This window comes from Galleria mellonella, unplaced genomic scaffold, assembly GCF_026898425.1.
Source record: "Galleria mellonella isolate WM207_F2 unplaced genomic scaffold, CSIRO_AGI_GalMel_v1 utg74, whole genome shotgun sequence".
Taxonomy (NCBI): Eukaryota; Metazoa; Arthropoda; class Insecta; order Lepidoptera; family Pyralidae; genus Galleria; species Galleria mellonella.
In genome coordinates this window covers 3,343,025-3,367,181 of record NW_026442147.1, presented here as the reverse complement: position 1 = coordinate 3,367,181, position 24,157 = coordinate 3,343,025, and the positions used below count along the sequence as shown (strand labels likewise).

The window sequence follows — 24,157 nt, the reverse complement described above, 5'->3', positions numbered from 1 at the left end:
GCCTCCGCCGGCATCGTCACCACCATCAGGGACACAGTCAGCTGTAGTTGGATATTTTACAGTGAGTGTCCGCTGCCGCGCGTCCGACGCGTCTGTTGGACACTAAACGCTCGCTGAAAACTTACATGACGCGGAAACTCCACCGCCCTTTACAGTGGTGGGCAGCGCCTTTCTGCCTGCGTACTAGTTGCCCTTCACTCGTTTATCTACCAAACCATATTAATCCCACTGACATCTTTATGTTAAAAGTTATACAGCTACCATAACTTGACAAGTGTTTATGTACTAATTGAATACATCCCAAACAACATTTTCACAACGTTTCTAGATAGTTGTTTGTATAGTGATTAATTTATGTAGTGAAAAAATGTTGTGTGACCGACGTTTAAATGTCCTTATATGTACATAACTAATTAAAAGTAGAATTTTTGTTGTTTACATTTATAAATTGAAGTTGTCATATACGTCATATTATCATTTGTGCTTACAATATTAAAGTTATCCGTTCTACATGCAGTATAGAAAGATACAGTGATGATGAACAACAGGTGATTGTCTTGTATAGAACGCTGCTGCCATCTGTTTGCGGAAAAATGAATCTCCCGCTGAAAGCAGAAATCTAGGTGAAGCGTCTGACATCAGCAACCCAAAGTAAATTTAACTCTTGACGTATTTAACCCTGCCGTGGTACTGCGAGTGATTCCTCTATACACAAAGATTGTTCTAGCTTTGTACACCAAGTTCGTGTGAATAATTATTAATTGTGACGAGCGACACCATTGTTCACCTGGGAATCTATCACGTAACGTAAAACCAAACAATAAAACTACCTATTATAGTTTGTATTGGTTCTGTTATTGTGTGCCCTTGATTTGTATGCAATACAGTATTTCGTTATTCAGCTACATAATTATTAAGCGTACCATCGATGTTTAAATTTTTAATTAAGTTTATTAAAACATTAGTTTTGTTTTTATCTTGTACTGAATCTTAAAATTAGAATGAGTACTTTTATTATGGTTCTGAAACATTTTTCCCATCACGAACCCTATAATTGATAAAATAAAAATTACTAGGCATATATAAAAATGCTTGTAATTAAGGTTACTTGCATATAAATCGATTGAATACTAATATAAGTACAATTCTGTGTTATAAAAACAATTACAATTTAATGTTTAAAATAACAAAAGACCTATTATTGTTTCAATAAAAAGCATATTAAAATGGTTTGAAAAAAATATTGTTAGATGAAGTTTAGCTTCCAGAGCTGAATCGCTTAATCAACATAAATTACGCTAAGACATTTTTACGTTTTTTCCTGATAATCAAGATAAATAGTTTATATAATACATTGTTATGATAGATGTCAACTTTGAACGATACTATTAGATATCAATTATGTTTTTACAAATAAAACTATCTTGGACTGAATATGGTTTGGATCATAGATTCTGTCTAAGCCTAAGCTTAAACTTTGTCGCATATTTAAAGTCAAAAAACCTTCCCTACTGATCCCTATGATCATATAGTCATAATATTCATATTGAAACTATTAGAACTTAAGCTAAAGACATTCCGCAGTTTCCAGTGAATTCGTTCTCTTGTTGTTATACTGCATTATACTATTTGTACCCCATTCTATGGATCGTATGAATTAGGATGAACAGTGTTCTAAGTATTTATCCAGAATATGAAATGTCTCTGTACCAAATTTTATTCAAATACGTTTAGTGGTTAAAGCGTGATTCAATAATAAACATTCAAATACATTTACAAACTTTCACATTTATAACATCCTTACATATTATTTATTTCATTCTCGGCTAATTTGCCGATTTTCTCAGACAACCCGTCCCAAAAACCTTTAGAAAAAAGAAAGCTGAGATCCCAACCCCTTTTATTGCGTGTGAGTATGCAAATATGCATACACATATATATTACATCCTTACTTGTATTATAAATATGAAAATTTGTTTGTTTGTTATCTCTTGATGCCTCAACCAATCGTCATGAAATTACACGTAGTACCTATTTGAAGTGGATAAGGACATAGCCTACCTTTTATTCCGGTCACACGACATATCAGGGATTCGTGGACTAAGTCGCGGGTTAAAACTGGTTACGTAATATACACAAATAATAAACATTTGTATTTTTTATTTTCAGATAGCAGTGGGTCGACCCAAGGCGAGGGGGCTGCCCCCCCACCAGAGCCTGATCCAGCGCTTGACTCCATGCACACCATGCTCGAGCCGCATCTAAGGCCTATTTCCCCTGACCTCAATAATGAGGAGTCCAAGCGGATATATGAAGAACATAAACAATTAGCACCAGAATATCTTAAGGTTAGACTTACCACTATATTTTGTTGCCTAATATTACTTTTAAGATTCTTCCTACCATGGGATCAGCCCTCGACTAGAAAAGTAGCAAACGAAACTGTTGTTAGCTTGCATGAGAAAGAACAACATCACTAACATACTTCGCCAAATAGATTTACTAATGATAACGATTCTATCCGTTAGATTCATTTGCCAATTGTTTATGGGAGCTAGAATACATAGATTATTATACTCTTTAAATAAAATTATAGTCATGTTACCAAAATCATGAATATAAAGTAATTATAAAGTTGAAGTACATTTAATATTGTATACAATTTTTTATTACTTATTATATTCATATTTAACCGTAACCAATAAATAATTATAATATTATTTACAAAGAAAAATAGAATAGCATCCAGATTAAATTATCTGTAAAATTAGTAAATTTTAGAGACTTATCTTTTAATAAAAAATGTTCAAACGAAAATGTTATCCCAGTAGACGTAGTAGAAATTTTACCCCACAATCCCTAAAATATACTTGAAAAAAAAATATGCTCCTATGACATTGATAAAATTTTTCTTCGATTCTAGGTCCAAACCGAATTAGCGTATTTAAGTAACCAAAAATCAGAATTAGAAGCACAGATGGACGAAGAGGAATTACGACAAAAAAGAGAAATTATACAGTTAGAAAATGAAAAGGTAAATATTGTTTTGTCCACTTATACAATTATTGTTTTTTTTTTTTTTTTTTTACTAATGGATCACGTGTTAACATATAACTATTATATTTTTTGTGCAAGTTGCAATGCCAAACAAGATGACGGTTCACCTTATGAAAAGTATGTACAAGACTCTTGAATTGTCAAAACTGATCAGCTCATAGATATTTAACAAAAAATAATATGAGGAATCTTAATAAAAAGAAATGGAATTTAAAACAATACTTTTAAATTTTGACTGTCTGTTTGTTTCGGTATTACCCAAAAACTACTACACCAAATTGGATGCGGTTTTCATTATAGTGTTAGTGTTGTGAAGCACTAATTTAAAAACTTGTTTACGTCATCTAGAACTGATCCATTTCATTGGTATTCCTACTTCTATTTTAATTGATAAAATGATATAATTTTGTTATTCTAACATCATTTATTTCATATAAATGTAACATTTATTTCAGGAATCCCTAATCAAGTTGTACCAGAGTTTAAGAAAGCAACTGGCGCGAGTGGAGAGCAATAGTTGGCTACCAGAGGACATGCCGCTCGAGTGACGGCGCGGGCCCACCGCCCGCACCCCAGGGACCACAGCGTGACCACATCGTGACCACGGCGAAACCACCGCGTGACCATGTGACCACGGACCCAACCCGTACGCGTCGGATTCTGTGTACTAAACTACCAGAAACTGGAGGCTGGTGTTGCACTATTAATAGTAGATATATCGGGGCCCCAAACAAAGAAGCTTTGACATGCCGATATGTAGGTAACCGTCTTGAGTAATAATATCTCCCTTACACAAGTGGCAAAAGTATCTGTCAATAGATTTGTTTTATTATTGTGTGCAAGAACAAGACAGCGGATATTACCTATTCCATCTCATGCTTACGATATTGACAAGATACTTTCCATTTGTCTAGAGGTGTCCGTATGACCGATGACGAGAGTATGACCGTTATGGGGTTGATAAACCAATAATCAAAATTTATGCAACACTACTGGAGGCTACCTTAGACAGCTACCTGTACTGATCTCAATTTTACACCAATGAGCCTTCACGAGTATATTATGCCTGTTTACAGGATCGCATTATATATATAATTGCATGTTGTGTATGAATTTATAACGGTATAGTCATTTGCAGTGCTTTAACTTTAACTGTAGTTGAAAACTTCCTCTAACCCGTTTCGTTAGTTTTGTTATTGTCACGCAAATATATTGCAATAGTTTTAAAACTCGTCTGGGTCGTTGCAATAAATATGCGGTAGTGTGTAAGCATTTCACTATAACAAACTTATGTAAACAATGTAATCGGAAAACAAGGTAATATTTTTGTTACACAGTTGACCGTAAACGTTATACCGCGTTTTAAAGCAGTGAAGTGGCGAGACGCGGAATGTGATTAATCGGGCGCACTTGAGATGATAATAATATATCAAAAATGGGTCATGCATCCTTCATTTCTCAATGTCAAAAGCCTTGATCGTTTTTATAAGACACATTTTTAGTTTAGTCGTTTTAAGTCACTTCAATATGTAACCAAAGAATATTAATTTAATTATTAGTTTAATAATCTAAAGTTCCCGAATTTATCGTCTTACTTAATATAGAAATATTTTCATTCTAAGATATAATATTAATATAGCTTATTGAATTAGTATTAAATTAGTAAAAATCAAAGATTTCTCCATACATAATAAAATGACAAAATATTTTAAGTTTATAATATCGATCTCGTGTCCTGCACCTTTTTTCTCGCACACGCCTCTCGCCGTTCAACTCTGTATAGCGCTTACGGTCAAACTATACAGCAATATTTCTTAATATTTTTATAATCCCACCACAATGATTTATGTATTTGGTTTTTTCATTGTAGTGAATTTGTAGTATTTGTTATAAGAGCACGTTTTAGTGCTTATTAATGTGCGCGCAAAATATGAATTTGAAGCAAGATATCTATTAATATACCAAGGTATTATTATAAATAATATAATAATATCAATTGGCGTAAATAGTTTTGCGCATATGCATTTGTTTCATAATGTATAAATGTAAGATAGTTAAGTATAAAATGTTAAGTTTAATAAATAAAATGATGATTCATATTACTTTTTTCTATTTTTATCCTAAAAATTACATTAAAAATAACACAGTATATACAGATCTTGTCTAAAAAAATAGGCCAGTTTCACTTGTCTCTGCCAACTTTCCCTCTTGGTGGTAAGAGTGGAATTTTTTTCCAACTGTCCCTACCATTATGTGTCTAGAAAAGATAAATATAAAAAATATGCTACTTTCCCCTGGCGATATTTCTTTCATAATAATAATCTTTGGGTTGTATTTATTGACGATAGGCATTTTTTATTGCACAAAGAGTTTTCATTTAAACTCAACTAATGAATAGTGGTAACATGAACAGCCACGCATTAAGGCTTTTATGGGCGACAAAGTATATTATACCCATGGTACTGTTTACATCTATAGGTAACGGTTACCTCTTTCCATTAGGTTGACCGTCGGCTTGTTTGCCATTCTAAACTGCATAAAAAAACAGCACCATAAACATACTGAACAATATACGGTTATGCCCATGGCACCCCTCATATATACCATTGCTCATACCGATTAGACTTCTAAACGTACGTTACGACTTAAATATGTGCGGCCTTATTAAAGTTGTAACTATAATGGAAATAACTAAGACTTTTTTTTTATTCTCAGTCATCACTATGCTGGATACTCGGAGATGGTTTTCGAATCATTAATGTTCATGACACTAAACTGCATCCATCTGCTTTTATGTATTATATCGTGTCTACATTTTCCTATTATTTCTACGTTCCTTAGATTAACATAGTACGTTATACTAAGTCTATGCTATTTTCATTATCATACGTATTGTGCACATGACAAATCATTGGCTGCGCACGCTTCCCCACACGCAAGCCAAGCCGAGCCTCTATCCGCATGCGCAATTCAATTGTTCTTATTGAACCGTACGCACGGTGAGTACTATTATAATAGATATAAATATTACGGAAGTACAATCTATGCAACACTGATTTTTTTCCTACTGACATCTGTCGACCGACACATAGTTCGTTTAACCCTTAAATACCTGAAGTTTCAAATTTGATACCGGGGTTATAAATCGCATTGGGCGTCTACAATCGATTTTATTTTAATATTTGACTGTTTACATGTTACCAAATGTTTTTTTTTTAAATAAATATATAAAAATATCGTTTTTTTTTTACTATTTTTCCCCATTAGTAAACACAGTAAAGGGTATACTTGTATATTTTTTAATTTTATTTAAAAATTAAGCTTTTAAGGGTTAACATAAACGAATCAAATAAGCATAAAATTACAAACAATCTTACATTGATTTTTACTACCTTCTGATTAATGATACTACGTCTGATTGTCAAACAAGAAGTGGCTAGACGCTAGAGCCTTGAAAAATCATAAAATAACTACGACCGTGCAAACGCTTGCGATGATTTTCATCGTTCATTATCCTTGTTAAACATGCATATCCATCAATTTTGAGATTGTCACACTCTATCTTGTCCAGGCTCGCTCCTCACTAGGCTTGCTTGCACAGGTACATGAGTCGAGAACCTTCCTTCCTCATTATTATTGCTGGCCAATTGTCACTTCAGCTAGCAGATCCTTCGCACTATATCGACCACTTTAATTCTTCTTTTGTTATAGAATTTAATTATCCTATTGGTTATTATCTGTGCTTAAGTAGTAAAACTCCATAACCTACATAGACTTTTACGCCTAACAGTGTTTGAACATGTTACAAAAACGATATGATACCCTCAAGTTGAGGGTCCCTCGTTTCACGCGGAACCTTTCATATTTCTTGTAACCTTTTTGCATTAAATCTAAACCACAGACTTAATATAATGTACTAGGTATAAACTAATATTATAAATTGTATTTTTCAACCGACTTCAAAAAAAGAGGTTCTCAATTCCGTCGTATTTTTTTATATTTGTTACCTCATAACACCGTCAATTTTAAACGGATTTGGAAAATTATTTTACCTCAAACAATGTATTGCTTAACTGTTTATAAAATTCTTCCATCTATAGAAAGTTATATAAATAAGGAGCCACATAGGCTGTATTTTATTTTCAAAGAAACTCGAGATTCACCTATCTGCGAAGTCGGGACGGGTCAAAATATTTAATAAAACAAAATTCAGTCCAAACAATATTTATTTTCAACTCGCATCATAATTTAGTTTATTGGAATGGTGAATGTCATATTAAATAAAATTGCGACTTTTGGCACTGCCGACTGGTAAGTTCATCAAAGTACGAAGTGAGATTCCAGTGTTTTATAAATGCATTCTCGATGTTAACATCGGACACTAGATACACAATACTGTTATCAATTGAACGATATTATATAATTGTAATAGCTTATTTACAATAATTACACTTTTGTCTAAATAACTACATTTTACCGAGGTCTGTGGACGCTACAAAATATGGCGTCAACTTTGCTAACCACAATAAAAACTCGGACTTGTTTTACAACACATAAAAGATTTTACAAAATATCTTCATAGATAAACAGACCTTGTATCTCATAAACTTTTTTATTACACAACTACTCTGTGATGTATACCATAAACAAATTAAAACAATATGCCAATACATCCTATAATCAACTTTACATTATTTAGTGATATGATTGTAATTTATTCATCAATATATCAAATTGTTTTAAGCGAATTAAAACCAAATTACTATTATTTAAAATGTATTTTTACATAAATAATTCGGCATCGAGAGGACTAAACCCGGCCCTCGTTTGAGTCACCATCGAGCGCCTTGCTATTATATTTTTATTAAAATATAAAAGGAACAATACTTTATACTAAGAAATATATACTTCGTTGTTACGGGCCTGATGTACCAACTATCGTAGAAACTCTATTAGAACAAATTATAAAGGCAATTCCACCAAGCCCCTTCCTATATAGAGCATATACACTAAAATTTTATCATTTATTCCTATCATTTCGAAATCTCATAAAAATAATTAAGGCAACAGTTATATTATTTAATGGAAATATAAATTATTGTTACATCTACAGAATTCAATTTCTAATTATCTAAGCTTGTGACAGAACTCTATTGAGATACTCTCTCTAAATCATTGTAGATTTAACAATAACAATATAAAACATGAAAGTCCCTTAGCTATAATAATCTCACACTTGAAATTCCTACCAAGTGTATGCAAACACTCTGTGCAAAATGAAAACGCAGCAAATAAGAGTACTATGTGAAGTATAAAAAAAAAGTTAATCAAATAATCGACGTTCAACTACAACTTTTCAGTTATAACTGAAAAAGAAAAAAATTGTAAATAAACTCCAGTATATTCATGGCAGTGAAATAGTAGTAGATGTGAGTTATTTATAATAATAGCTGCTATATATAAAATTATAAACGCAGTGTAAACTGCTCTCACATTAGACAGAAAAGAAGAATAATTGGAAAGTCTTTGAAATGTAATAAATTGTCTTACGAATCTATTTATTGACTAAAAATCAAACTTAGGATTTTTGACACGACCTACAGAGTCAAATAAATAAAAGTTGTAAATTGAAAAATAATTTTACATCGCATACAATTTTGTGGGTCGTGTTATAAATATCCTAAGCTAAGTATATGCAAGACGGTTTGGCAAATGTTCATGGCACATGTGCCTCTAGCTATACTAACCGATTGATAAATTGTTACCATTAAAATAAAATATAAATGTATTTAAGCCTAGTGGCAAAGATTAGCACCATGAACTTCACATAAAATGCAAGGAGTCTTTACATTCCGCGTTGGCGTTTCTGGAATACGTGTATATTGATGTTTGTGTATAATGTGTATCTTAAAATGTAGTGAGCGAAGTATTAGAAGAAGAAAACTATATTTAACAATTGCAGTCAAACACCAAACAACGTCACCAGGCCAACTTAACACCTATTCTGAGTATCTATAAAAGATTAAAAACTCTTTTTTCTATATATATATTCTATTTGTGTGAGGAAAGATTTAAGATATTAATTTCATATAAAAGTATATCGAATAGCAATATTTTACAGAAAGGAAATAAATAAAAATTATAATTCTATACAAACAATAATGTTCAATAAACAACCACAACTCAATACCTGTAACTTTTAGCAATTAAAAATAATTCAATATAATCTTTCAACTCCATACACCTAATGAATAGCAATTAAACTCACTCTACTCAACACAATACTAGTTTGAGCAATGTTTACAGGGAATACAACTTAGCATATTTTGTATTGTCAACAATTCACATGATTTCGTGTCTCGATACAATTCTAATAGATATAAAATTTCAGATATACACAAGAATAAGGAATAAATCTGATATATAACGAGAGGGGAAGACTTTTATGGTCTATCGTTGTCAATCCTGAAAAAGAAAATAACAAGTTTCATCACAAACATCATATTTTAATATTTAAACAATAAATTAAAAATGGAAAGCTTAATTTGAGACTAGATGGCACTCTGTAATGTTGTTGAAAATATTCTTTATTTTTATTTTGTTTGTTTGGTATTAGATACTTATTTATTATATATGAACGCTCTTTCTAGGGTGTAGTAATTATTAAATTTATAGTAACAGAGTGATAACTTAGTAGAATAACACGTGATAACAGTCCAAAGATCAAATTATAATATCATCATCACATCAGCCATTAACTGTCCACTGCTAAACAACCTACACCATATTGGGGGGGGGGGGGGTGGTTTGCCAGTAGTTGTCACACTTGGTAGGCAAACGTAGTTAGGCTTTGATGATGTTTAAAACAATGTTGCCCATCCCTCTACCATTAAGTTGCCTTAGCCGCCTCTTACACCCACGGTAGAGCTTCACTAAGCATTACTTACTTCATGCTTTGGATGTATGTGTAGGCATCTATTGTCTGATGGCCAATATCTTTGATAAAGCATTTGCATTCCTTATAGACAGAGGTCTTTGTGTGTAACGAATAGAAAGTCTCGACATTAGAGAGCACCAATCTTAAACAATTACAATTTGCCCATGTTTTAAAAACAAAAATCCTTAGTAATATTATTAATGTAAAAGTTAGTTTATATGTTGCTTATAGCGTACTAACGGTCTAACCAATCATTATTGGGGGGAAAGGGATTGTTAGCAATGGAGTTTGAGAGCCCCATTTTTTTAGTGAATGATAATGAAATAATAAGCCCGCCTGCGCTAACGGTATACGCTGGTGGGGCACCAGTGAGGGATGATAGGTGAGGATGAAAAGACAGGTCAGTTAGCTCATCGTGATAAATATACCTGGAATTCAGCACAATGGTTTCGAGGAGGGACCACGTGGAGGTCGACCTACAAGGGTATATTGCTAGCAATGGAACTGGTGGTCTGCATTACTAACAATCCCTTCTCCACCAATAATACGAGGGATTGTAATCGCGTATATGACAACGCATTATAAGAGTACCGTGTTGTAGGGAGGGGTGATTACTGTTTACAATAGGAGGGAAAGGGATTGTTAGCAATGGAGTTTGACAGCCCTATTGCTAGCAATATGACCTGTTAGGTCAACCTCCACGTGGTTCCCCCTGGAAATCATCGTGAACAATTCTTATTGAATTCGTCATGATGGGCTAACAGACCTGCTTCATCCTCACCTGTCACCCTTCACTGGTGCCCTATCAGTGTATACCGATGGCGCAGACGAGGTAACCATTTCATTGTCATCTCATTTCATACCAGAGGGAGACTTTGTACAAAAGTCGTTTGCTTGGGTACCTCTGTCCCATTTGTGTTTTAACTGTAAAGCAGTTGTGTTTGCACAGCTGTGTTTCAGTTTGAAGGGTGGAATATGGCGGGAATTTACAGGGTACAGAGGAATAACACCTGAATCCTCAGGAATGGCAGCGCATGGGGGGTATCATGGGCGAAGCAGTATACTCTGTTATGTCCATGTACTGCTCATGTCTATAGGCGACGGTTACCACTTCCCATCAGGTGGGCCATCAACTTGTTTGCCATTCTAAGTTGTATAAAAAAAAACATTACATGGTCCCATTGTTGGGCATGGGGTGTCTTTTCATGAGTTCTGTTCAGAATTGTTGCTCGATATTCTCCATATTGGACAACTATTTATTTACGACACTGATGAGACAGCATGGTATAGGTTATTATATCGGGCTTTCCTATATTGAGTATTTTTGTGGTCAATGGTGAGCTTTAATGCAATCGTTAACTGGTTAAGTTGGTCATTTTAAGTTGTATAAAAAAAATCTAATAAAGCTACTGTATGCAATATGTACCGTGGCGCGCGCGGCGGCGGCGGCGACTAGCTGGGCGGGTCGCGGGCGGCGCGGCGCGCCTGCCACTTGAAGTCGACCTGCATGAGCCACTGCTGCCCGCGCGACCGGTTGCACGCGCGCAGCACCGGCTTCCACACGTCCGTAGACTCCGGCTTGTCCAGGCACATGCCGGTGTTCGTGTGCTTTATCGTACGCGTCTGCAAACCGCGGCACGTATGAAACTACACCATTACGACCTTCGTGGTGCGGGGGAAAAGGGATTGTTAGTAATAGAGACTGAGAATCCCATTGCTAGCAATATACCCAACCAGGTCGACCTCCTCGCGGCTCTCCCTGGAAACTATCATGGTTAATTCCTGATGAATTCATCATGGTGGGCTAACTGGCCTGTTTTCATTCTCATCTATCACCCTTCACTGGTACTCCGCCAGCGTATCCCGTTAGCACAGGCGGGGTTACCATACCATTTTCACCAATTGAAAAAAAAAAAGACTTTCGTGGTGCAATGCCGGACACGTTACTTTCATCATCATTATATCAGCTTTTAACTGTCCACTGCTGAACATAAGCCTCCTCTAGAAGGGTTTGCCAGTAGTTGTCACGCTTGGCAAACGATTTGGCAGCCGCAGTTAAGCTTTGGAGATGTTCAAGAGGGAGGCTGCTGCTTATCTCTCGCCTTCCCTTAGTCGCCTCTTAAGACACTAACTGGAAAGAATGGGATGACCTATTCTATGTCGGGACCACACAGACTACATTACTTTGCGTAAATGAAATCGCGGATTGGATTCCTAGCCAAGTCAATTTAGGAAGCTTTTAAAATTAGCTCGGCTCTTGATATTCTGAATTGTATTATAAGACATTTGTTATAAGATTCATAATACCAGATGTTCATTGTTTCATTGGTTCTTTTTATCATAATAGACATATCATATATAATTATAAACTATATAGACTTAAGCAGACTATCTTATAGGTCAAGTCATAACGTAGACACAAAAAAAAATACAAACGAATTGAAAACCTCCTTTTTGCAGTCAGTTAAAAACAAATGTGTCTGTTTATTTTTCCCACTACAACAATCTCGTTGATCTTTCTATTGTTGTCAACCTTTCCTTTTGTGTGGACGTGTGACATGAACACCACATATTTATTTACGTAGACTTATATGTATTGTCTATGAGTTTGTCACATGTGTGATTTTATTATAAACATAATTATAAACTTTATTGTTAAGTGAATATGCTATTGATGTTTAAACATTAAACATTATTTGCTCGTGTCACACTATTAACGAGGCGTTGTCTACATGATATTGGTAGTCAGTTTGAGTTAATGAGTCATGATGATATCATGGCATGTACATGTTGATACAAAGTGTTTGGATGTGATTTCCATTTACGTTACATACAGGTTACACTTATTTTTTATATGTAAATTTAAGTCCAGAGCAAGCAAATTAAAATATTTCGGCAAATTTATTTGCATGCGGTTCATCGCTTAAAAGTAATCGACGGTTAACGACAAAAATATATAAAATTGCATTTCTGAGTTTACTTCATATACAATATAACGAAAAATAGTTGGTTTTAATTTAAATTCTCCAACTAGTGAAATAACACTTATTTATCTATGTAATATAGATAAGAAGATCGGTGAGTTAGAAACTTGTTCAAGTTTTACATACATACATACATATTTGTCACGCCTGTCTCCCATTAGGGTAGGCAGAAACAATGGAACGCCAAATGCTTCGATTCAAACAAACCTCTTTCGCTTCTTCCACATTCATCAATCTTGTCATACACGCTCGTCGGTTACGGGTACTTTTAATTTGGCCCTTCTTCAGCACGTCGCCTATTTGGTCGACATACGTCCGTCTAGGGCGGCCCCTACCGACATCTCCATTCATTCTTGCTCGATAAATCTCTTTCGTAATTCTTCTTTCATCCATCCTCTCCAAATGACCAAACCAACGCAACATTCCTTTTTCGATTTTTGTCACTACATCGTCTTTCAGTCCACACTTCTCTCTAATCACACTGTTTCTTACTCTATCTTTTAAAGTAATACCACACATACTTCTCAAAGCTCTCATCTGTACAGCATTTATCTTACTTTCATGCTTCTTCTGCCATACCCACGATTCGCTTCCATACATGAGTGTTGGTGTCAGTACTCCTTGAATTATAGCAAGGCGAGCTTTGCTCGATACATTTTTACTTGACATAATCGAGAGCAGTGCACCGTTAACACTGTTTCCCGCTTTTACTCTCCTCTCAATATCTCTTTCACACTTCCCATCCCTCGTAAACAAAGAACCTAAATATAGAAACTCACTCACTTGCTCCATTTTTTCATCTCCTATCATAATCTGGCATGCCGTTAAACTTTCATTCCTCTCAAAAACCATTACCTTCGTCTTCTTCGCATTTATTTTCATACCTTTTCTTGCATACGCTTCATTCATTATAGTCACCATTTGTTGTAATTCATACTCCGACGATGCAAAAAGTACTTGGTCGTCGGCGTATAAAAGAGTCTTAAACAGAGACTCATTCATCCTGAATCCACAATTAGATCCTTTCAAATCGGTCAAGCAACTGTCCATAAATAGGTTGAACAGCCAAGGAGACGCTACACAGCCCTGTCTAACACCGCGTTCAATGCCAAACCAGTCTGTATAGACTCCATTTATTCTGACACAGGCATTTGAATCCTTATATAAAGATTTGAATGCCCGTATCAAATGGCTGCTCACCCCATACATTGCCAGTGTTGACCACAGTTCATTCCTCTCCACTCTATCATAAGCCTTTTCAAGGTCAATGAAGGCGCAGAAAACCTTCTGATGTTGAGCTAAGGTTTTCTCTGTTATGCACCTTAAGGAAAAGACTTGATCCGTACATCCCATACCCTTTCGAAACCCTGCTTGCACATCCCAAATTTTACTTTCCGTCTCATTCATCACTCTTTTAATCAAAATCCTAGCATACAATTTGCCTACAACACTAAGAAGGCTTATTCCGCGGAAATTTTTGCACTCCTTCAAGTTTTCTGCAAGTTATTCACTTGTTTTATGTTAAAAATAGACTCTATGGCCAGTTTATATCACCTTGGAGTCATATGTCCACTCCTGATTGCCCCTCATTCCGTGGCACCGGATCAGTTTGATGGGGCCGCGCGGGTGCGCTGCATCCAAGCAGTTGTCGTCAGACATCACTTGCTTGCGTTTCGTGTAAGCAAACACCTGTAACACAATACTGTACATTAGTGAATACAATAACTACAGTGAACAATACATAATACATCAATTTTGATTTTTGGCAAATAATGTGCATACAAGACAAAAGTATTTCATTATGTATATAGGTGTAATTGATATATGTATATTGTTTTTCTTATAACTATTTATAACTGGCGGCTTTTTCTGCGTAAAACAAGATAAAAGCACCTATGTTAATGCAATATACACTACATCTGAATACCAATATTTAATCCAATCTATACGGCCATTTATGCATGATTGTGTAACAAATATTCCAACCAACATCATCTTCCTACCTTTATCCCAATTAATATTTGGGGTCGGCGTAATATGTTTTTTATCTATATTACAAAAAGATTTGGCTTATAGTTTTACGATCGGCCGCCTGACATCAAGTCTCTTTGGGAATTCCAATATAATATATTCCAATATTTTTACAAATATTTATTCTATACATATTCATATTATAGTCATATTCGATGTCATTCTAACTTGTTGTTTCCGTAAAACTGGCTCACTATATTTGTAAATCACCGAGTCTTGGTCTATGGGTTCCCGCGATACAGGTTCACCTAGTGCGAGGTCCAATATACTCGCATTGTAAATTTCTTGTATTTAATAAATAAATAAATATTTCAAAATTATATGCATTATGTTTATGAGCCTTTGAAATGTGGTGCTGGAGAAAAATGGAGAAAATTAGCTCTGGAAATCCAATTAGCAATGAGGAGGTTTTGCTTAGGGTTAAGGAAAAGAGACAAATTATTAGAACTATTGAGGACAGAAGAGGAAAAATGTTGGGACACGACGAACTTATGAACATTATAATAGAAGGTAAGATAGAAGGAAGGAAGGGGGGGAGGGAGACCGAAGCATAGATACATCAGGTAGATCAAGGAAGGAGTTGGTGTCATGTCGTATCAAGAGGTAAAGCGACTCGCTGAAAATCGTAGTGAGTGGCAAGAGCTCCACCGACAAGAGCAGAGCTCTTAAATAGGATAGATAGATATGTTTATGATATTTGCGCCCCTTGATGTAAACCAAGACTACATCACAGGGCAACAACAATAGAAAAAGAACAACAATAATAGAAATATAATCTGTTTTTCAGAAATATAATCTGTTGTTAAGACTTGGCATATTTAATAAACAATGTTGTTGTTATAATTTATCTAAATAACAGTTCATGAACAAATAGCTGAAAATAACGTTTTTTTTTTTTCTATTAATTGATAATGCATGATATTAATGTCTAATATATTTTTTTGACTAGATATATTGTTCTTAAATGATCAATTACAAAAAATGGCATAAAACAATAATTTAATAAATATAGCATTCATGAAAAAAAGATTAAACAAAAAATATTTCCATATATTTCCCTACATACATGACATTTCTAAAATTGTGATTTAACCCTTCTTTGCATGATTTCTTTTATTGGTGAAATAAATCAAGGTGATAATTCATGCTCAAAATTAAAGGAAAAATGGTTAACTCAAGCTAAGATACCCTACGTTATAAGGCATGGGAACAGGCAGCATTTGGGGTCTTATCTCAGAACAGACTATATTTATAAACATACTATGTAGGTAAGGAGGGATTGTTAGTAATGCGAACTACCAGTTCCATTGCTAGCAATATACATTGTCAGATCGACTTCCACGTAGTCTTCCCTGGAAACCATCATACTGAATCCCAGGTGTATTCACCACGATGGGCTAACTGACCTGCCTTTTCATTCTCACCTATCATCCCTCACTGGTGTCAGCCAGCGTATACCGTTAACGTAGATAGGATTACCATTTCATTATCATTTATTGAAAAAATATACTATATTCACAAACCTGGTTGCCGCCCATTCCATGGCAGTATCCCATGCCGAGCGGTTGGCCGGCCTTACCGCCCAGTGTGTCCAAACAATTTGAAGTCTCCGCATTGCGGATCTAGAAATTAATTATATAATATTAAATTCGATATTTAATTTTTTACAAAACAAAAATAAGTATTTAACTTATTGCGTCGTTCTCTAATTACAAACTAACTCATATACTTTGTAACTTGGATGACAGGTAAAGATCTCTTTAGAAATAAACCTACCAATTATGTAACCAGTAACCGGGACAGGTTCACCACCTGCCAAATTTTTTTATGCAACTTACAATGGCTAAAAAGCTGACGGTTCGCCTGATGGAAAGTGATAACAGTCGCCTATAGACATGAACAATACCATGGAAATAACAAAGTATACTGTTTCGCCCATGATACCCCCCGTGCGTTACCATTCCTGAGGACTCAGGTGTTATTCCACTATACCCTGTAAATTTACTGCCATATCCCACTCTTCAAACCGAAACACAGCCATGCAAACACAACTACCTCACAGTAGAAACATGAATGGAACATAGGTGCCCCAGCAAATAACTTTTGTACAAAGGCTCCCCCCTCTGATAATAATACGTTGGATAATACTCTTAATGATATAATAAAATTTTAACTGGCAATATCTGTAATCAAAATATAAAAAAGAAATATCAAATTGAATACAATTTTCAGTTGTGTTTCTGAAGATCTAACTTAAAATATGAGGGTAAAGGGATTGTTAGTAATGCGGACTGTCTGCCCCATTGCTAGCAATATACCCTGTCAGGTCGTTCTCCACGTAGTCCCCGCTGGAAACCATCATGCTGAATTCCAGGTATATTTATCACGATGGGCTAATCACGATGCATTTTCATTCTATTATTTCTCATTGGTGTCCCGACAGCGTATATCGTTAGCGCAAGCAGGGCTACCATTCCATTATCATCCATAAAAACAAAAACTTCATATATAATATATGTTTAGTTTTGATACGCCAACAAGAAGTGTTCTACTTCATTGGTTTTTCTACTTCTGAAACTATGCGTACAAAATAACTAGCAAACAGTTAGTTTTAAATATACACACAACATACCTCTCCTAAATAGTAATAGTCAAGCGGCATCTGACTCTCTGGGTATATGTTCTCCAGATACCAACGGAAGCTCTTGCACTTGAGTCGCTCGCGCAGAGCCTTCCTCTCACTAACGTCTCCGACTGGCACATTGAGCGCACCTGTACGCACAATTTACGTACAAATATGTCCAAACATAGGTATATTTGAAATGTACAAATGTATAGTTTGTTTTAAATAGAACTTAATGAAAATATTAAACAAATGATCAATTGACCCCACAATAAGACAGAATGCTGATAATAGCAATACAAATAAAATATCAAATTATCGATTGTTTCGATTTTTTCAATTTCATTTTTGATTTTAGAATGAAACTTGATTAAATTTCAATTAAGTTCTATTACAAACACTTTTATAAATTTAGTTATTATTTCTGTATTGTAAAATATCTTTAGTTGTCAAATAGAAGTAAATCCAAACATTTAGTTATATTTATACATTTTATACAGTTATATAAAAAATATAATTCCATAATTGAGCATCTAAATTACCACACTTGAAATCTAAAACTACTGTATGTTAGTATGAAGCATGGTTCTGTATGTACGCATAAAATGTATACAAATGACTATGCACGACATGTTAATGACGGGATTAATATTGTTATTGTTATGTAAGTAATGTAAAATGTACATGCTTTTAGATACTTATGTTTATTAATATTAAAAAGAGTTAATTAAAATAAGTACCACATATAACTTCACTGAAAAATTACGATTTAAACATTTTATAAACTCACATTATTATAATCGAATACTTTTCAAAATTAGTGGAAATGTGATTTTTTTTTATCGCTGTAAACCGTATGTTTCAGTTACTACCCAATTACTATTCTGATGTTATTCTGTTAGATTGATTTTATTTAAAAACTTATTCAAAAACTATTGCATATTGTATAATGCGATTATATAAATCGCAATATATCGCAATCGCAAAATATTACGTAATTTGTTCCGACTGTGAAAGTCACGAGTAAAAGCTAGTAAGGAACAAACAAAAAAATGCAATTGTCAGAACAACACCAGAACACCCCGCTAACGACAAACACCTGGATTAATATTGTAGTAGAAATGCTTCCAGTCGTCCAGCCAGACCTCGGCGAGGCGCGCGTTGTTGTGGTTGACGACGCGGCCCGTGCCGCCCGGGAACGTGTACGGGGTGGTCTTGCGGAACACGTGGCCCACGTGCGAGCACGGCGCGATCTCCAGCCGCCCGCCGCACATCCACACCTACCCAGCGGCACATGTCACCCACGCCCGCGCACCCGCGCAACCCGCGACACAACCCACGCAACCATATTCACCGGTGGTATATGCCAATTGGGCTTAGAGAGGGGGTGGGGTTAGTAACCGACCTAGCAGACTGATTACTGGTGATATATTCTATCAAGTCCGAGGAAAGGGACTAATAATCACCGATATCCCAGTTCCCAATGTCGTGTACTAATTGACTTAGCTTTAAACTGACCTACCATCACTCACGGAGTACCACCCTGCCTAATAACATCTCATTGCTAATCTTTGTTTTTTTTTTTTAGATAAATTTCGAATACTGGCATTATAAATAAAAAGTTATGGAATATATATTCTATCACATTAAATATATAGAAATACTTAGGAAATTTAATAAGTTAATTAGTAATCATAATTAAACATACATTTGAATAATGAATTATTATTATAGAAGTAATATGAATTTATAAGTCCCTGATGAATATGGTTGGTTATAGAAACAAAAATGAAACTAACGATCTAGTTTCATTATTGCACCTCGGTTAGAAAGCACACATAATTACAACACTTATCACCATACAAGTTAATTCATGTTAAATTATATATACTTTTAAATATATTATTATTATAAAATATTTTTAAGTTGCTAATTATTAATTAAAAAAAAAACATATACACAAAAGTTATTATTATCTGCAATAATAAAATGACCCATATATGATTATAATAATAAATAATAACGTCACGGAATAGAAAATTCTATTAAGCCATGATATTTAGACAGAGTCATAGTGACTGATGACAAAGGTTGAAAATAAAACATTATCTAATAAATCACGACAATATTTACATAATGTAAATACTTTTATAATTTACTTATAATCAAATTATTTTTTACATTTCTAATAGTAATTCATTAAATGTACACTTTATATATATATATTTATATTATATATATATATATATATTCATGTATTGGCCATCATCGCTATGACTCGTAAAGAGTTGCTGTGGTCAATAAACAATTTATTATGTAATCCTTTCTATAAAATAACCCCAATAATATCATTGCTTCTGCATTTAGAAGAAGCACAAGAATAAAACGAATAAACAATCATATGAAATAGCAAAGGAATATAAAGTATTAATTATAATTAAAAAATAAGAAAGTGTTCATAATAAAATAAAAAAAAGAATAAATCGAATAAAGACAAGAAAATACATATAGAGAAAAAAATGAAATGAAGCGAAATGAATGATATGATATAAGCATGCAATGTAATTAAATATATGCAGCTGCAATTGCTTACGATGTTACGAAAGCTCACGAACGGTTTAAATGTTAAAATGACAACTTCCACAAATAACGGCGTTAGTTGTTAAAATTCCCAAGCCACAACAAAACTTTGTATTTCACCTTGACCGCTGACATTTTGCCGAACTCGAAAGATTTAGAATGTTAACGCTCGCTGATCGACACTTCCGATAATAGATGAGAATGTAGGAAGTGATCGTCTTCAAGGAAGAAATAATAAATTAATAAACAACGTTATAAACTGCTTTTGATTATAAACAGTTATTCTTTTTTATATATATATATATTTATCAAATGTAAATTTAGCTATAAAAAAAAAAGTAAGAGTAGTTTTTGATTTAAGCACTTTAAATCCTGTCATTATTCACTTTCTGTTACATGTAGTGTAAATAAAAAAAATAATGTAAACAGAAATCTATGCAAAATTATTGCAATATTTATGGTATTGACTCGGCAAAACGTTAGCTACAAGGCCCTTATAGGTCAGCGTCGAACCTGGGTTCATGGCATAATAGAACTCGCCCCACTCGTCCATCCAGACTTCGGCGACCCTGGCAGCGTTGTGGAGTACGATGTTCTGTACGCCGCCAGGGAACGAGTACGGAGATTTGTCCCGGAACACGTGGCCCACATGCGAGCACGGGATAATCTCCAGGCGACCGCCGCACTGCCACACCTTCGTCCACCCAACATATTTAAGAAGGGATTGCTGGCAATGAGCACTAGCAGCCCCATTGCTAGCAATTTACTCTGTGAAATTGACCTCCACACAGCTGAAAACCATCGTGGTGAATTCCTGGTGAATTCGCTACCTAACCTGACTTTATCCTCACCTATCGTCAGCGTAGACCAATAATGGCGACAGGATTACAATTTTCATCAATTATACTGAAACAAAACTATTATTATCCTGACCAGGCGGACAAAACCTAATCAAAATTAGGTTTTATTTCGAGTTGCTGCTATTACATTGATGTCTTATGGTTTTCTGATCTAGTCGTCTCTTACAACAATGAATGTATGTATGAAAACTCTTTATTGGTCCCCTCAAAATATGATACAGTTACATAACTATATGTAGACAAAAAAGTGTTAACACATTGATGGCTAAGAACAAAACCTGTCAGGACAACTTCTATTAAGCCTTCCTCGGAAACAATCGTGTTTAATTAATGGTTTATTTATGTTTTCATTCATATGTTCTATTCAATTTTATTCAGAATTTATCTGCAGAACCTAACTTTAAATTGCTTGCAAACATAACTATTATATATACGACTCCATATTTTATTTAATGACCCCAAAAATCTCTTACAAATGAAACTTCAACGATCTAACGTCTATTAATATTCTTTTTGAGGAAAAGGAAATCTCGAGTATTTACCCTTTACCCGGTATTAACTGTTCTTACTGCGAAAGTTTCCAAAAATCTATTTTGGATGGACAATAATATTAGTGAGAAAATTTTAAATTTTATACTTTAAGTAAATCATAATAGGTATTCAATACTCAGTAATGCATTTCATTTTCCATTCTATATTCAAACAAAATGTGTATTATAACAATATGATAAATAACAAGTAACAAAAACCCAACAATGAGCACACTAAGTGGAATAAGACATATCGTTTATTCATGTTGCACCTGCACAAATTGTTACGAGATTATATTACTGAAATACATCTCAATATTTGTACAACTGGTTCAAAGCTAGACTATTCTAGGAACAAATGAATAATTGATCATATCGAATGCAGTTTCGTCGATATTGAAACTGGCAGGATTTAATATATTTTAAATTTTGCAAATATATGTAATATGATCGAAATTAAAACGTTTCTATTGGGATATTTGACTACAATGGGGTAAATGGCACATTTTGAAAAAAATTCAGAGATTGTTCTGATAGACATGAGAAATATTTTTTTGATAGGTTACATAATAGTCGCTATAACAGGGTTTGTTAATGAATTGAGTATTAGTAATTTTACATACACTATTTTTTTTTTTTATTTACGGTCACTAATAATAAAAACTTTTCTTTCCCCATAATTTTACTGGAATTCGAGCAGTGATGTAATAAAGCCTGAAACCGACGTTTGAAATATGAACAGAATACATACAGAATAAAATTTTAGTGCTAACTGTGTACATACAGTAAAAAACATTGCTTTGAACTTGACATGAGTATCAACAGTTATACCTATATATAAGAGATATTGCTTAGAGGAAATATGCACATACAAAAAAAAATAAGATTTGCCTACATTATTACTAACACAAATTAATAGTTACCCAGACTATCGAGAACTCAAAATAACCTTGTAAGAAACGACGACAAAGATTTTCATACATAGGGGCCTCTTAAGCTATAAAAATTAAACTCAAAAATGCTATACCCTGAAACTCATTTCGAGGTTCTCTCCTCCCCAGATGTCCATACCCTCGTCGTAGGAGCCGATTTTGTAGAAGTAGTCACGATCGATGGCGAACAAACCACCCGCCATAGTGGGAGTCCGTAGCGGGGCAGTGCGGTCGCCACCGCGCCGCGACATCTCACGTTCTGGTACTCGATACCTGGTAAATCAATGAATTTATTTCATAATATATATATAAAGAAAATGGTAATCAACAATACGTGAACAAGCTGACGGTGTTAGCTCTACCAAGAGAGAAAGTATTAACCATTGCCTGAACAATGAGTAAAACATAGTGTCGATGACAGCTCAAACATTTAATCGAAAGTGGCAACCGTCTTCTGAACAGTGGACATGGTATTTTGTATGATCACATGCATCTTATAGTCATGACATTTGTGCATATAAATTAATCATTACACTATGATTATGTACAGCACGGTTGTTTTACATAAAGATTTAACTGATATCCATTAATTTTACTAAAATATCATCTGTAATATGCCTAATTTTTTTTTTCAATTGGTTAAACTTTTATTCGACATAAGTTTTATATAGTAACTCTAAATCGAAACGTAGCCTCTATTCTCTATTGCAAATAATTTAGAACAAAAAATATATATAAAATAATAAGGAAAATATATGTAATTTTAGTATCTATTTAAATCACTGTTTGGTTATAAACAAAATATAACGCCCTATATTATTATTATTATATTATACCTTATTATACATTTATATATAAAAGTTAGAGAGAAATTAACAATAATTAGCATTTGCCTCCAGCTAGGTACTTTCACAGATCAACGATAACCTGCCGTCTTATCGTATTCTCGTTATAAGTTTAGTCTACAAGTATTCGAGTCCACTATCGGTACAATATGCGGTGTGCAAACAAAACAAACTCGATTAATTGTATTGAAAGAACTACACTCTTGTAACACTACATACAAATTTATGCTTTAAGATTACCTATATGTACGTAAAATATATGTAGGTATATTACAAAGTGATAATATTTATTTCTTTTATATCTGTCTTTTATAATACGAAGAAAGCGATTAGCGATAAGATTACCATTTTTACATCCTCTGCAAAATTACTGTACCTAATCTTTTTTCCGGGGGACAATTAAGTATTATAACTAAATTGATTTTTTCTTGTGTTAAATTTACTGCTGAAATCTTTTGAAGGAAACAATAAAAAGTAATAGTAATCTATTTAAATAGTAGATAAATAAAATAAGAAACCGTATCTATCCGCTTACATAATTCTTTATTACTATGCAATGGATATGGATGCAATTATTCTAAATACTCACCATCTAAAGTTGAGTTTCCAGTTGAAACCACCCCATGTCATATCAGATGCTTGTATGTACTCAAACGTAGTGTCAGATATAACGTCAATGATCGGACATACTACTGTCGTTCTGTCCTCCACGATCCGAGCCAACAGCGGCTCCAGCCATCCCTCTGAAAAATTGTTAGTTATATAATACGTAATAGTG

At 34.1% G+C, this 24,157-nt stretch overlaps 2 protein-coding genes across 5 annotated transcripts in view; one reads left to right on the top strand and one right to left on the bottom strand.

The window, feature by feature from the left end:
* Positions 1 to 5,156, top strand: part of LOC113516018 (mitogen-activated protein kinase kinase kinase 7-like) — a 36,450-nt gene extending 31,294 nt beyond the window's left edge. The window contains exons 8-10 of the mRNA XM_026900350.3: positions 2,170 to 2,348; positions 2,924 to 3,034; positions 3,513 to 5,156. Of these exons, the coding sequence (XP_026756151.2) occupies positions 2,170 to 2,348; positions 2,924 to 3,034; positions 3,513 to 3,605 (383 nt within the window). The 3' untranslated portion in view covers positions 3,606 to 5,156. The remainder of the gene's footprint in view (positions 1 to 2,169; positions 2,349 to 2,923; positions 3,035 to 3,512) is intronic.
* A 2,109-nt stretch (positions 5,157 to 7,265) lies between these two features.
* LOC113516190 (polypeptide N-acetylgalactosaminyltransferase 5) overlaps positions 7,266 to 24,157 on the bottom strand; it is a 36,501-nt gene continuing 19,609 nt past the window's right edge. For 3 of the 4 annotated variants that reach the window (XM_052900998.1, XM_052901000.1, XM_052901001.1), the window contains exons 7-14: positions 23,969 to 24,122; positions 22,630 to 22,807; positions 20,726 to 20,906; positions 17,642 to 17,781; positions 16,533 to 16,631; positions 14,533 to 14,667; positions 11,421 to 11,617; positions 7,266 to 9,522 (exon numbers count right to left, since the gene is read on the bottom strand). In XM_052900998.1, coding sequence (XP_052756958.1) covers positions 11,447 to 11,617; positions 14,533 to 14,667; positions 16,533 to 16,631; positions 17,642 to 17,781; positions 20,726 to 20,906; positions 22,630 to 22,807; positions 23,969 to 24,122 — 1,058 coding nt within the window. In that variant the 3' untranslated portion in view covers positions 7,266 to 9,522; positions 11,421 to 11,446. Of the gene's footprint in view, positions 9,523 to 11,420; positions 11,618 to 14,532; positions 14,668 to 16,532; positions 16,632 to 17,641; positions 17,782 to 18,731; positions 18,913 to 20,725; positions 20,907 to 22,629; positions 22,808 to 23,968; positions 24,123 to 24,157 lie in introns of all 4 variants that reach the window. The other variant, XM_052900999.1, reaches the window with a different exon arrangement.